Source organism: Megalobrama amblycephala, linkage group LG9 (assembly GCF_018812025.1).
Source record: "Megalobrama amblycephala isolate DHTTF-2021 linkage group LG9, ASM1881202v1, whole genome shotgun sequence".
Taxonomy (NCBI): Eukaryota; Metazoa; Chordata; class Actinopteri; order Cypriniformes; family Xenocyprididae; genus Megalobrama; species Megalobrama amblycephala.
The window spans coordinates 2,993,048-3,007,982 of record NC_063052.1 but is presented as its reverse complement, the minus strand read 5'-3'; the positions used below and the strand labels follow the sequence as shown (position 1 = coordinate 3,007,982).

At 35.2% G+C, this 14,935-nt stretch overlaps 1 protein-coding gene across 1 annotated transcript in view; it reads left to right on the top strand.

The window, feature by feature from the left end:
- Window positions 1-11,119, top strand: part of vars2 (valyl-tRNA synthetase 2, mitochondrial) — a 28,465-nt gene extending 17,346 nt beyond the window's left edge. The window contains exons 19-30 of the mRNA XM_048201205.1: window positions 879-949; window positions 1,056-1,181; window positions 1,396-1,500; window positions 4,470-4,538; window positions 4,623-4,701; window positions 4,799-4,926; window positions 7,261-7,413; window positions 7,524-7,760; window positions 7,868-7,979; window positions 9,830-10,017; window positions 10,111-10,260; window positions 10,837-11,119. Of these exons, the coding sequence (XP_048057162.1) occupies window positions 879-949; window positions 1,056-1,181; window positions 1,396-1,500; window positions 4,470-4,538; window positions 4,623-4,701; window positions 4,799-4,926; window positions 7,261-7,413; window positions 7,524-7,760; window positions 7,868-7,979; window positions 9,830-10,017; window positions 10,111-10,260; window positions 10,837-10,914 (1,496 nt within the window). The 3' untranslated portion in view covers window positions 10,915-11,119. The remainder of the gene's footprint in view (window positions 1-878; window positions 950-1,055; window positions 1,182-1,395; window positions 1,501-4,469; window positions 4,539-4,622; window positions 4,702-4,798; window positions 4,927-7,260; window positions 7,414-7,523; window positions 7,761-7,867; window positions 7,980-9,829; window positions 10,018-10,110; window positions 10,261-10,836) is intronic.
- The last annotated feature ends 3,816 nt before the right edge of the window (window positions 11,120-14,935 follow it).

Below are 14,935 nucleotides of genomic sequence, written 5' to 3'. Positions count from 1 at the left end.
ATATTTCAATGATGAAAGAAATATTGAAGAACAGATATCTGTGATTAATTCTGTGTGATGCATAATATAGGAATCATAAAGCGTTAGTTAAAATGATAGCCTATGAATGAGTTGTTGTTATTCCAAACATGTATGATTTTTGTTCTTCCGTAGAGCTCAAAAAAAGAGATTTAGGAGAATGTCCAAGCTGCTCTTTTCCATAAAATGAAGGTGAATGGTGACCAAGGGCTGTCAAGCTCCAAAAGTGACAAGAAAAAAAAGTAGTTCATAAAACTCATGCTTTATATAGTCATCTGACAGCATTGTGTGGGGGTAAATTATGTAAATTATTTACTGAAAGTTAAATAATTCACTATTTTTTATATTCAGCCACATCCTTTCCAATCTCATTCACATTCACACGTATTAAAATGTGGTACGCCATAACGTGTCACACTAGGTTTGTCCTCAGTAATGTGGTTTTTCTATACAGCTGATCTTGAGCCCTTAGTTTGAATATATGCTAATTCAAATCACATGAATGAAATTTGAGACTTTTCAGTAAACAAATTAAACGTTGGTCATCAGAAGACTTGAAATATATTAATTTGGGCTACTCTTATGGTGCTGTTTTGTCATTTTGGCTTGACAGCCCCTGTTAACCATTTATTATTAATAATAATCATATAATATCATATAATAATCAATAAATTGTGTGATGTTCATGTTTACCAAACAACTCAACTGCTTGCTGCATTATTATAGTACTGATGTGGCCACAGGCATGAATATATCAGCTATTTTACAATGACTTTTCACGTCAGAATTATCCGTTTTGTTAGACTGGTCATAAAACTGATCGCCTGCTTACAAATCAACCATGTGTCTGTTTGTTTCAGACCCAGATGTGCTGGATACTTGGTTCTCCTCTGGTCTCTTTCCATTCGCAATGCTCGGCTGGCCTCAGCAGGTTTATTTTATAGTCCATCTGTCTTTCACCAACATCAAAAAACAAAGAATGTCTGTATATTGATATGTGGATATGAATGTGCTTTGATCTGACTCTCTATCTTCAGACAGAGGACCTGAAACAATTCTACCCCAATTCCATTCTGGAAACAGGAAGTGACCTCATCTTCTTCTGGGTGGCCAGGATGGTGATGCTAGGCAGAGAGTTGACTGGCCAGCTGCCCTTTAAACAGGTTTTGTTGATGGCTTTTTGCTGAGCTCATAACTCTAAATGCCATATCGTAAGGTTGGCAGAAATTGAAAATTTTATATTGTGATATGCGTCATATACCAAAAGTATCCAAAATGTCACTGAGAAATGTTACCGTCTACTTTGCCATCAAAATGTCTCTGTTTTGTGCAGCTCTGACTCTTTTATTGCTCTTTCTCCATCACTGTTTCAAACAGGTGCTCTTTCACTCTCTGGTGAGAGATAAATATGGGCGGAAGATGAGTAAATCTTTAGGAAATGTCATTGACCCTCTTGATGTCATCTCAGGGATTTCTTTGGAGGTATACACACATACTCACTCTCAGTCTTAAGGCCTATTCCAACCATGTGCAAAACATAAATGATGTTGTGTTGACGTATTTACTTTTGAAACTGGAAATTAGGGGTGTTGCAAATCAAACAGTTTGTCTTCATTTTTAAAGCAAACCTATTATGCCCTTTTTCAAAGTCTTGATTTTGTTTTTGGGGTCTAGTAGAACAGGTTTTCAATGTTCAAAAACACATTATTTTTCACATATTTTATATTGTTGCAGCACCTCTCTTTCCAGTCTGTCTGTAACGCTCTATTCAGTTCCTGTCTCTATAAAGCCATCCATCGAAAAGCACAGTGTGCTCTGATTGGTCGGCTAGACCATTGTGCTCAATTAAATGAAAATGGAAAATATAAAAATAATAACTGATTCAAAATATTAATAAAAACTATAATGGTATCTCATTAATACATACGTAATTTGCTACTTGTTATTGCTAGTCAATTAGAGGTGGTTGTAGTGGGAGGGGCTTTCTTATACTGGAGAGCATTTGATTGGACAAAAATGTGCGATAAGTCATAAATATTTTTGGTCCATGTCTCTGGAAGGCAAATGTTAAATGATTATATCTGCAAAAATTTAATGTAGTCAGCTTTTACAGTAGGAGTACGCTTACACATGGATGGCCTCGAAACTAATAGTAGGGATGCACAATACAGATGTACCGATATTAAACATTGTTTTAGTTTATAAATATTGGATATTTAATTGTGCATTCTCATTTTTTTAATTTTCATTTTTACATTGAATTTACCTTTACCATCATTTAATACATTTAAAGTTAATCTTTAGAAACACAAATAATTTATCAGCACTGTTAAATCTTTGCATTTTCATACTGTATATGATAAAGTTATGAATCCTAAATTCACTTCTAGCATTTAAATTATTGATTTTAGTCTTGTTTTTCTTTTCTTAAAAAAAAAAAAAAAAAAAAAAAAAATATATATATATATATATATATATATATATATATATATATATATATATATATATATATATATATATATATATATATATATATATATATATATATATATATATATATATATATTTTTAAAATATTTTGAAAAAGTAATATTGAATTTAGCCATAATATTAGCCATTTATTGGTTATCAGCCATAGGATGAAAATAACTATTGGCTTATAACATCGGCGTAGCCAGAATTTTAATATTCCCAACTAATACACATGGACTAAAAGCCTCAAAACTCCCATTTTAACAAAGAAATCTCTTTTTACAGAGAATTTTATAAATAATTGTCTTTATATTCTGTGTGAACGGACCAGTGTTGTAAATGTTAACTAAAACTTAACCTATTTAAAATTATTATCATTAATCAAAATAAAATTCTTAAATGAAAAGCATAAACTTAAAAACAAATGAAAATATGAAATGTTGCCTTGGCTACTAACTAAAATGTAATAAGTTTAAGTTGCAATACTAAAATTACTTAAACTTAAAAATAAATTTAAAGCCAAAGAGAAATATTTAAAGGTGCCATCGAACGTTTTTTAACAAGATGTAATATAAGTCTAAGGTGTCCCCTGAATGTGTCTGTGAAGTTTCAGCTCAAAATACCCCATAGATTTTTTTTAATTATTTTTTTTAACTGCCTATTTTGGGGCATCATTAAATATGAGCCGATTTATGCTGTGCGGCCCCTTTAAATGCTGATGCTCCCCGCCCACGGAGCTCGCGCTTGCCTTAAACAGTGCATAAACAAAGTTCACACAGCTAATATAACCTTCAAATGGATTTTTACAAAGTGTTCGCCATGCATGCGGCATGCATGCGTCGGATTATGTGAGTATTGTATACTGTTATATTGTTTACATTGATTCTGAATGAGTTTGATGGTGCTCCGTGGCTAACGGCTAATGCTACACTATTGGAGAGATTTATAAAGAATGAAGTTGTGTTTATGCATTAAACAGACTGCAAGTGTTTAAAAATGAAAATAGCGACGGCTCTTGTCTCCGTGAATACAGTAAGAAACGATGGTAACTTTAACCACATTTAACAGTACATTAGCAACATGCTAACGAAACATTTAGAAAGACAATTTACAAATATCACTAAAAATATCATGTTATCATGGATCATGACAGTTATTATTGCTCCATCTGCCATTTTTCGCCATTGTTCTTGCTTGCTTACCTAGTCTGATGATTCAGCTGTGCATATTCAGACGTTCTGCCCTTGTCTAATGGCTTGATCATGGGCTGGCATATGCAAATATTGGGGGCGTACACCCCGACTGTTACGTAACAGTCGGTGTTATGTTGAGATTCGCCTGTTCTTCGGAGGTCTTTTAAACAAATGGATTTATATAAGAAGGAGGAAACAATGGCGTTTGAGACTCACTGTATGTCATTTCCATGTACTGAACTCTTGTTATTTAACTATGCCAAGATAAATTCAATTTTTCATTCGAGGGCACCTTTAAAAATACATAAACATAATATAATTACTAAAACTAAGTTGAAAGTGAAAGCTTTTATTTTTATATTTTCAGTTAATTCAAAACTAGCTTTTAGTAAATAAATAATACTAAAATAACACTGGAATATATTTAGGAAAAATGTCTTGGCAGATTTTCTTATACATTAGTGTAGTTTCATAGCATTACACTGAGTTTAAAAACTTTCAATGCCCTTTTTACACCTGTATTTTTTAGTTCCTAAGAACACTAAATATATATTAATAAAAGTAATAATTCAAACTTATTAATGAATATAGTAAGACTTTGTACAGCTGGCAGTGAACAGCTATCAGTCAGATGTCTTTAACCAGGCCTCAGGGCAGAACTGACTCCACTCATTTTGAAAGCTCAGCTGAAATCTTAATTTTTGAAACAGCTAATGTTCTAATCACCACTTTGTAATGACAACTTAATTTTTTCTTGTCAGTCACATTCTGGTTTGATCTTTGTAGAGACTTCAAGAGAAAGTCAGAGAAGGAAATTTGGATCCGAGAGAAAGCGTTGTTGCCATGGAAGCACAGGTCAGTACAAGGCTCTCTCTATTCCAGTGATCCAGTCGTTCCCAACTGAGCAGGTTCACCTCGTTTCCTGTGTCCTTTCTACAGAAAAAAGATTTCCCTAAAGGGATTCCAGAGTGCGGGACAGACGCTTTGAGGTTTGCACTCTGCTCTTATAAAGCCCAGGGTAAGTTGCCCTCATTACAGAGTCTTGTAATCAAACCGTACGATCACACATGCCCAGAGTTCTTCACTCCCTCCGCTTTGTTCAAATCCTGTCTCAGGAGAGGACATCAGCCTGTCTGTGTCTCATGTGCTGAGCTGTAGACATTTCTGTAATAAGATGTGGCAGGCGGTGCGCTTCACCCTCACCACGTTGCATGATGCAAGTTTACCAACATCGTTAGCAGAGGTACGACAGCAAATATCTCTTCATTAAATCAATAAAACAACCTGTCAAATCTCAGACGGATCCAGCTCACTGGGTGGTTGAGAGCGTATCTGCATGATGCCAGCGTGATTTAATGATCTTCCTTCCGTTGTGCATCTAGGTTCTAATAAAAAAGATGCTTTATCTTGTGCTGTATTTTGTACTGAACCTCCACTATGCTATTTCATGGTTTAATGAGACTAAATCATAAAGGAAGAAGAACAGTGCCAGTGCAAAATGACTTGTAGAAGCAAATGGCAGAAAATCAATTTGAAGGATGAAGTCGCAGTTCTTCACTGAGATTATCATTTGATAACTGTGTTTCATCCACAGTGTGCTTGTGGCAGTTAAAGAAATCTGGTAACACTTTATTTTAGGGTTTTTTAACTGGTTGCTTATTAGCATGCATATTACTAGAATATTGGCTATTTATTAGTACTTATTAAGCACATATTAATGCCTTATTCTGCATGACCTTATTCTACATTCTTAATCCTTTCCAATACCTAAATTAAACAGCTAAATTAGGAGTTTATTGAGGGAAAAGTCGTAGTTAATAGTTTTATGTGTTCCCTATACTGAAGTGTTACCAAAAATCTACTGGCAGTCTGTAATAGTGCTCATTTTGCTTTCAGATATTTTTGAGGAAATTTTGAGAAAATATTAAGTGAAATAATTGATTAATTTTGTGAATGCCTTATTTGCTGTTCAAAAGTTTGGGGTCAGTAAAATTTTATTTTTTAAGAAATTAATAATTGTATTCAGTTAGGATGCATTAAATTAATCAAAAGTGACACTAAAGACATTTATAATTTCTATTTCAAATAAATGCTGTTCTTTTGAACTATTTATTCATCAAAAAATCCAGAAAAATCCAGAAAAATATTAAGCAGCACAACTGTTTTCAACATTGAAAATAATAAAAAATGTTTCTTGATCACCAAATCAGCATATTAGAATGATTTCTGAAGGATAGTATTAATACTGTGAAATTACTTTACAGCATATTACTGTAAAAATGAAATACAGTATTTTACAGTTTTTTATTTTACAGTAAAATTCTGGCAGCAGAGACGCCATTATTATACTGTAATTCTATGGTAATAATGTGAAATTACTTCACTTTGTCATTTACTGTAAAAAAAAATACATGTAGTTTATTTCTGTAATTTTCAATTTACAATACACTCTAAAAAATGGTGGGTTAAAAACAACCCAATTTGGGTCATTTTTGGCTACACAGCTCTGGGTTAAAAAGGAACCCACAAAAGGTTGGAAAATTAAAGGGGTCCTTTCACTTTTTTAACTTTAGTTAGTGTGTAATGTTGCTGTTAGAGCATAAACAACATCTGCAAACTTATGACACTCAAAGTTCAATGCAAAGAGAGATATTTTCTTTTACAGAAATCGCCTTTTAAGGACTACAGCAAACAGCTGGTAGAGACTACAACAAGCTTCTTCCTGGGTTGGTGACATCACAAACCCTAAAATTTACATAAACCCTGCCCCCGGGAACATGCAACAAAGGGTGTGAAGCCATGTTGTGCTGCTTTAGAGAAGAGGAAGAGTTGTTGTAGTAGAGTGTTGTTACCATGCCGTCATTTTACGCCGGTCTGCTTCACAAACGAGGGTCAATTCAACGCTGGATTTGCACAAAAGATTAACATGACAGCACATGCTAGTCAATGAGTTGAATCAACTCCACAGCAACTACATAAATGTATCCACTAACCGTTCAGAAATGTCCAGATGCATTCTTTAAGTTGTAAATTCTCTCCATCAGTGTCTGACTCCGATTTGAACAACGTAAGACTGACAATCATCATTTTGACTGTGTGAGATTCTCCAGCTTAGTTGTTGTTGAGCAACCGAAGCAAGAGCTGTTAAAGCTCCGCCCTCTTTTGTATAGGGGGCTGGGAGCAGCAGCTCATTTGCATTTAAAGGGACATACACACAAACAGCGTGTTTTTGCTCACACCCAAATAGGGGCAAATTTAACAAGATATAATAAATGATCTGTGGGGTATTTTGAGCTGAAACTTCACAGACACATTCTGGGGATACCAGAGATTTATATTACATCTTGTAAAAGGGGCATTATAGGTCCCATTTAAAATCACACAGGAAAAAAAATGTTACAAACCCCAAAATTTTGAACAGTACTGTAAATTCAGCCAGATGCAATATTTGTCAAATGTTTGACTGAATCTGTATATTGGCCATTAATCAATTTGTTTTTCTTAAGTATCTGCATTGAAAAACTCATAACATGCAGACTAATATTGATTTTAATGTTTTTCTCAATTTGTCTCTCAGACCTATCCTTTATCCAGCATGGACAGGTGGATATGTTCACGTCTGTACAGCACTGTTCAGCAGTGTGAACGGGGTTTCGAGAGCTTCGAGCTCCACACGGTCACATCTGCACTGCACTCTTTCTGGCTCCACAGTCTGTGTGATGTCTACCTGGTGAGTATGATCTGCACTGCAGTGCTGTCATGATTTGATGGATCTTCCAGTCATTGATTGATGAGTTTCCTCCCTAAACTGGCTTTTCTGTTCCTCTCTGACTCCTTCAGGAAAGTATCAAGCCGGTGTTGAAATGTGAAGGCTCTGATAGCGAGGAACAGAGAGTTAGAGAAAGGCAGGTGGCCACGTCTGTGTTGTATCACAGCGTGTCCATCTCTCTCGCTCTGCTCTCGCCCTTTATGCCGTTCCTCACAGAGGAGATGTGGCAGAGACTCCTGCCTTACGGTGACTCTAACAGGACCTCTACCAGCCTGTGTGTGCAGCCCTACCCAAAGACCTCACAGCTGGTGAGCCAGTCAGAAACACACAAACACTACAGCTGCTCCCTGCATGATAACATTATGCAGTTCTCCTTTTGTCACAAACAAACTCTTTTCAATCTCCTCTTTCACAGGAGCACTGGTATTTTCCTAAGGAGGAAGCAGACTTCTCTTTGGTACAGGAAGTTGTCAGAGTGGCGAGGTTACTGAGGGCTCAATGCCAGATGACAAAGGAAAGACCTGACTGTGAGAAAATCTTAAGTTTTTCTGACTTAACACTAATATTTTGGTTTTGTGTTGCTGTGTTTGCTAAGGCAGGTATTCATGTGATCTAGTGACTGTTGAGGTCACTTGAGGATAGTGAACTCATTGTCATGTTCAAGAAACCAGTTTAAGATGATTTGAGCTTTGTGACATTGTGTAATATTCTGCTGGAAGTAGCCATGGGCACACTGTGTGACAATACTCAGGTAGGCTGTGACGTTTAAGCAATGCTCAATTGGTACTAAGGGGCCCAAAGTGTGCCAAGAAAATGGGGGATCCACACCATTACACCACCAGCAGCCTGAACCGTTGATACAAGGCAGGATGGATCCATGCTTTCATGCTGTTTATGCCAAATTCTGACCCTACCATCTGAATGTCGCAGCAGAAATTGAGACTCATCAGACCAGGAAATGTTTTTTCAGTCTTCTATTGTCCAATTGTGTTGAGCTTGTGTGAATTGTAGCCTCAGTTTCCTGTTCTTAGCTGACAGGAGTGGCACCTGGTGTGGTTTTCTGCTGCTGTAGCCAATCTGGTTACAGGTTCAATGTGTTGTGCGTTCAGAGATGTTCTTCTGCAGACCTCAGTTGTAATGAGTGATTATTTGAGTTACTGTTGCCTTTCTATTAGCTTGAACCAGTCTGGCCATTCTCCCCTGACCTCTGGCATCAACAAGGCATTTTTACCCACAGAACCGCTGCTCACTGGATATTTTCTCTTTTTCAGACCATTCTCTGTAAATCATAGAGATGGTTGTGCTTGAAAATCCTAGTAGTTTCTGAAATTCTCAGACCAGCGCGTCTGGCACCAACAACCATGCCACGTTCACTTAAGTCACTTAAATCAACTTTCTTCCACATTCTGATGCTCAGTTTGAACTTCAGAAGATTGTCTTGACCATATCTACATGCCTAAATGCATTAAAGGGTTAGTTCACCCAAAAATGAAAATAATGTAATTTATTACTCACCCTCATGCCGTTCCACAACCGTAAGTCATCATTCCAGAACACAAATTAAGATATTTTTGTTGAAATCCGATGGCTCAGTGAGGCCTCCATAGCCAGCAATGACATTTCCTCTCTCAAGATCCATTAATGTACTAAAAACATATTTAAATCAGTTCATGTGAGTACAGTGGTTCAATATTAAAATTATAAAGCAACGAGAATATTTTTGGTGCGCCAAAAAAAACAAAACAACAACTTATTTAATGATAGCTGATTCCAAAACACTGCTTCAGGAAGATTCAGAGCGTTATGATTCCTCTGTGTCGAATCATGATTCGGATCGCGTGTCAAACAGACAAACTGCTGAAATCACGTGACTTTGGCGCTCCGAACCACTTATTCGACACGCTGATTCATTATGCTCCGAAGCTTCCTGAAGCAGTGTTTTGAAATCGGCCATCACTATATATTCGTTTTTTTTTTGTTTTTTTTTAATAATATTAATATTGAACCACTGTACTCACATGAACTGATTTAAATATGTTTTTAGTACCTTTATGGATCTTGAGAGAGGAAATGTCATTGCTCCCTATGCAGGCCTCACGGAGCTATCAGATTTCAACAAAAATATCTTAATTTGCGTTCCGAAGATTAACAAAGGTCTTACGGATGTGGAACGGCATGAGGGTAAGTAATAAATGACAGAATTTTCATTTTTGGGTGAACTAACCCTTTTAAGTTGCTGCCATGTGATCGGCTGATTAGATATTCGCGTTAACAAGCAATTTAACAAGTATACCTAATAAAGTGGCCGGTGAGTGAATGTATATAGTAGATTAAATCTTTCATCATGTGATAATGTGATAATAATTGTGTCTTCTAGTGTGGGCAGTTTGTGGACAAGATCAGGCTAAGACTCTTCTGCACTTCAGATCTGCTATCTGCACGCTGGGCCGAATCTCTGCACTTCATCTGCACTGTCCAGAGGGAGGAATCACTGACTCCCCTCCACCTAAAACCAGTGCTGTAGGGGTGGTGGATCATTCCATCCGCTTGCATCTGAGTGTTCAGGTAATGCAGAGTAAGAGTTTCCTTTCTAAAGTAAGGATGCTTCTATATATACACACTGCTGATGTCTCATTCTCTCTCTGTGTCAACAATTAGAATGGTATTAATGCTGACAAACAGAGAGCTATTCTCTCTCAGCGCAAAGAAAAGCTGGCTTCCAAACTTAAGCAAGCCCTCGCTCGGACCTACGTGCCCAACTACACAGAAAAAGTACCTGATAAAGTCAGACAAGAGACGGAGAATAAGGTGAGTACAGAGGATAATGGGAAGCTTTACCTCATAAAATCTGTACAGGTCATATTACAATATGAAGACTATTGTAGGACCTTTTCTTTTTTGCATTGTGACATTATTTTGTCATTATTGTGATGCAAACAATTTAATTGTCATGACAGAAATCTCACAATGCAAAAATAAATGGAAAAAAGGCTTCATTTGTAATTCTTTTCAAACTTTTTTCTTTGGATACTGAGGTTAAATATGACATGGACTTCTTTTTGTGAGATTCAACCACCTATACATGAAATTTGAAAACCAAATTTCCATGTTACTTGAAATGCATGAGGCTTATTCGCCAGCCTCAATGCACACTGTTTTCATACACTCTTGCAATTCCACTGAAATTCATTCATCAAATTCATTTTGTGGTACTAAAGTTCCATATGAGATTATCCACATGTATTTATGTGCTTTGAAATGTTTATGCATGCACTGCATGTGCTTCATTCGGTATATCCCATGAGAAAGCTACATTCTTGTCAATTGAATAATATATACAGCTGCAGGAGCTTGCATACATTTATTGTGTTCTAAAATAACCAGATCACAGCTATGGAGCAGGAGCTGAAGAACATTGAGGACCAACTTTTGGCTTTGGAAGAAATAAGGAAAGAAGTCTAATGGACACATTGATCCAAATACTAAAGCCATCCAATAACCAGATGGAAAGAATACTTTTTTTCTTTTAGTAAATCTGATAAAGATGCCTTGAAATAGACAATGAGTCACTGCTTTATTCAACAACAAAAAATATGGCTGGTGCATATTTATTATGTTGGTTTGGATGTAAAATAAATGTAAAATAAATTATTTACCAAATAACACATTTGATGAATCATTTTGCTTTGGTGTACCTTGTTTGCATCATATCAAATTTTGTGAAATGCATAAGACTTTTAAAAAAGGGTTTCTCATTCCTGAGCGATGCATCTCACGTTTTTAGACGCAAAGACATTCTGTTTAATTGGCCCCAAAGACTCTTTATGAGTGTGTCAGTCAGTAGCGAAGACTTTAAAGACTGAATTGTTGTGAACACGAAACAAGGCTCAGCTGAAATGCTTTGACTAGCGCTGTCAGTCATGGGAAAACCCCTTAACTGTTAAAAGGACAAGATAATACATCAGACATTTAAACAGATTTTTTATTATGAACATAGGACTGACCTGAAGGAAAATGCTAAATCTGAATGCAGGTAATAAACTCGCTCACTCGATCTCTTTCTCACCATACTCTTCTACATAATACAGTAAGCTTCAATGAACAATATTGAGAACAAACAGTTTAAGTTGCTAAGGGTGTTGTGTAGTGATACACAGAACCGTTGGGTGAAGCGGTCATAGCCGTGTTTTATCGTAACCAATCAGAATCAAGGACAGGAACTAAATGTTTTATAAATATGTATATAATATTATGCATATTATTATTATTATTATTATTAATATTATTATTAATATTATTATAAAAGGTATGTGTATGTATTACTACTACTACTTAGGGCTAATATGGCCAAATATATTATCACAATATTTTTTTCCATTTTATGCCATGTCGATATTTATCATGATATTCATTTACCATTAATGGAGAAGGAAATGCTTTCCACATGTTAGACCTTGAGAATTCATGTAAACTTGTTTGTTCACAATTAAACTCTACAGAGTAGCTATAATTTAGGGCCCCATGAAATCCATTTTGCACTCAAATGCATAAAAATGCATTCAAATGAAAACATAATTTTTGTTGTAAATTAATAGTTTTTTTTGACAAATAAGTTGCTGCACAACAGAACTGTATAAATTTAAAACATGGATGAAAAAAATATCTTGTTTGTATGATATTCCTTAGAAATATTATTATTATTATTATTATTATTTGAGAAGTAGCCTACATTTTAGTATACAGTAGTGATATATTTATTAAAGTTAAACTGTGAAGTTTGTTTTAGAAGTTAAATTGTGAAGATCTTTCTGTTTTAGTTTGTTTCAGTGTGTATTTAATGGTATTTCTCAAATGAAACGGTGAAAAGCTTGTAAAGTGATTCTCAAAGCAGCTCTGGAGATGAAGTTAATGTGTTCAGACCTCATATATTGAGACGGCAGATGCTGAAAACACTGAGTGTCATGTTTGTGAGTTTGTGTATCAGATGAAACCTCACCATTTATTCACACAGATACACGCAGAAATCACTTATTAGGAACATGTACTGACTGGCTGTTGTCATGTTTATTTCTGCTGTGTGATTAATCCATATCGAGTAAAAATTGCAAGAGCTTATGACTATCGACGTAAATTTCATTGCAATCTCCATATGATATTGTTTATCACCCAGTACTACTACTACTATTAGGCCTAGGCTACTATTATTATAAAAGATATAGTATTACGACTATACTGTTCCCATTCAAAATGTAACCACTAACATTCATCTCAACCTGTATTTATAAATACCAGAGTTAAAATGATTGTGAAAATATCAGTTTGGTTACATATTTTTTATTACACCATCCTAATGTTGCTACATTTATATCAATTACATTATCTTTGTTATGCAACACACTAACCTTATCAAACACAAGCACGTGTCAAAACAAGACAGTTCTGTGTGTATGCAGTAGGTGTCCTCATTATTATTTGTGTCATTGTTGCCTAATCTCTGGATGAAAGTATCTCAGCAGGGAGCTCTTCTTCATCATTCATATCTTCCCCATCAGTTGCATTCTCATCTAGGTCATACTGTGTGTTGTCCTCAATTCCATGATTCCTTCTAATCTACCATGTTTGTTTCTTCATCGATGGAGTCATGATAATACGGTCAAGGGTCTTCTGAACAGTAATGTGTTTTTTCATTGTGCTATGAATGAAATATGAGCAATGAGTCATTATAATGTCTGGAGTAACAGTGAGCAAGTGCTCTTAACCAAAAGAGGAAAAGTCATACACATGCAGACCTGGCCAGCAACATCTCATTTGAAGACCTCTAAAACTCAGAACTCAAATTTTGTGCATTTAGATAGAAAGTTTAGAAAAAGTGACAAAGCCATATACACTATTCAGACAAAGGGCATATATATATATATATATATATATATATATATATATATATATATATATATATATATATATATATATATATATATATATATATATATATATATATATATATATATATATATATGATACAGTTGCAAGAAAAAAGTGAACCACTTGCAGAATCTGTGAAAATGTGAATAATTTTAATAAGAGAGATCATACAAAATGCATGTTATTTTTTATTTAGTACTGTCCTGAGTAAGTTATTTTACATAAAAGATGTTTATATTTAGTTCACAAGACAAAACAATATCTAAATTTATTAAAATGGCCCCATTCAAAAGTATGTGAACCATTGATTCTCAATACTGTGTGTGGTTACCTGATGATCTACGACTGTTTTTTGTTTTTATGATGGTTGTTCATGAGTCACTTGTTTGTCCTGAGCAGTTAAACTGAGCTCTGTTCTTCAGAAAAATCATTCAGGTCCTGCAGATTCTTCAGTTTTCAAGCATTTTTTGCATATTTGAACCCTTTCCAGCAGTGAAGCATGGAAGAATTTGTTGCACTGCCTTTAAAGGATTTCGAATTCAAATTTCCTGATAATTTACTCACTCCCATGTCATCCAAGATGTTTATATCTTTCTTCAGTTGAAAAGAAATTAAGGTTTTTGAGGAAAACATTCCAGGATTTTTCTCCATATAGTGGACTTTAACAGTTACCAACGGGTTGAATGTCCAAATTTCAGTTTCAGTGCAGCTTCAGCTGTGGAATAAGGGTCTTGTCTACCAAAACATTCGAAATTCATTTTCTAAAAAAAAAAAAATAAATTGTATACTTTTTAACCACAAATGCTCATCTTGCACTGCTCTGCGATGTGCCACACATTACGTAATCATGTTGAAAAGGTCATGCATGATGTAGGCAGAAGCGAAACATTACAAATCAAACGTGCAAAGACTAAGTCAAACGGCATTTACAAAAAAAGGTGAAACAACGATGTCAGACAATTTTGAAGTTGGAGGAGGAAATGAGATTTTCACCCTACCGTGGTACTTCCACCTAATACACCTAATAAACCTTTCCAACATGATTACGTAATGCGTGGCACATCGCAGAGCGAGTGCAAGATGAGCATTTGTGGTTAAAAAGTGTATATACTTTTTTTTTTTTTAAGAAAATGACTGATTGTTTCACTAGATAAGACCCTTATTCCTCGGCTGGGATCATGTAGAGCCCTTTGAAGCTGCAGTTTGGACCTTAAACCCGTTGGTAACTGTTGAAGTCCACTATATGGAGAGAAATCCTGGAATGTATTCCTCAAAAACCATAATTATATTTCGACTGAAGAAACAAAGACATAAACATCTTGGATGACATGGGGGTGAGTAAATTATCAGGAAATTTTAATTCTGAAGTGAACTAATTCTGATGTTTTGCTTGAAATTTTATGACCTTTTCTCATTTAGCATAATGGAAAATACCGGCAAACTGCTGATACTATGATATTTTGTGGTATGTCTGTACATACAAAATTTATATTATGATTATGGTGTTTGCGGGTTTCTTTTTTTGTGTTTACTGGAATTCGAACCATAATCTTGGCATTGC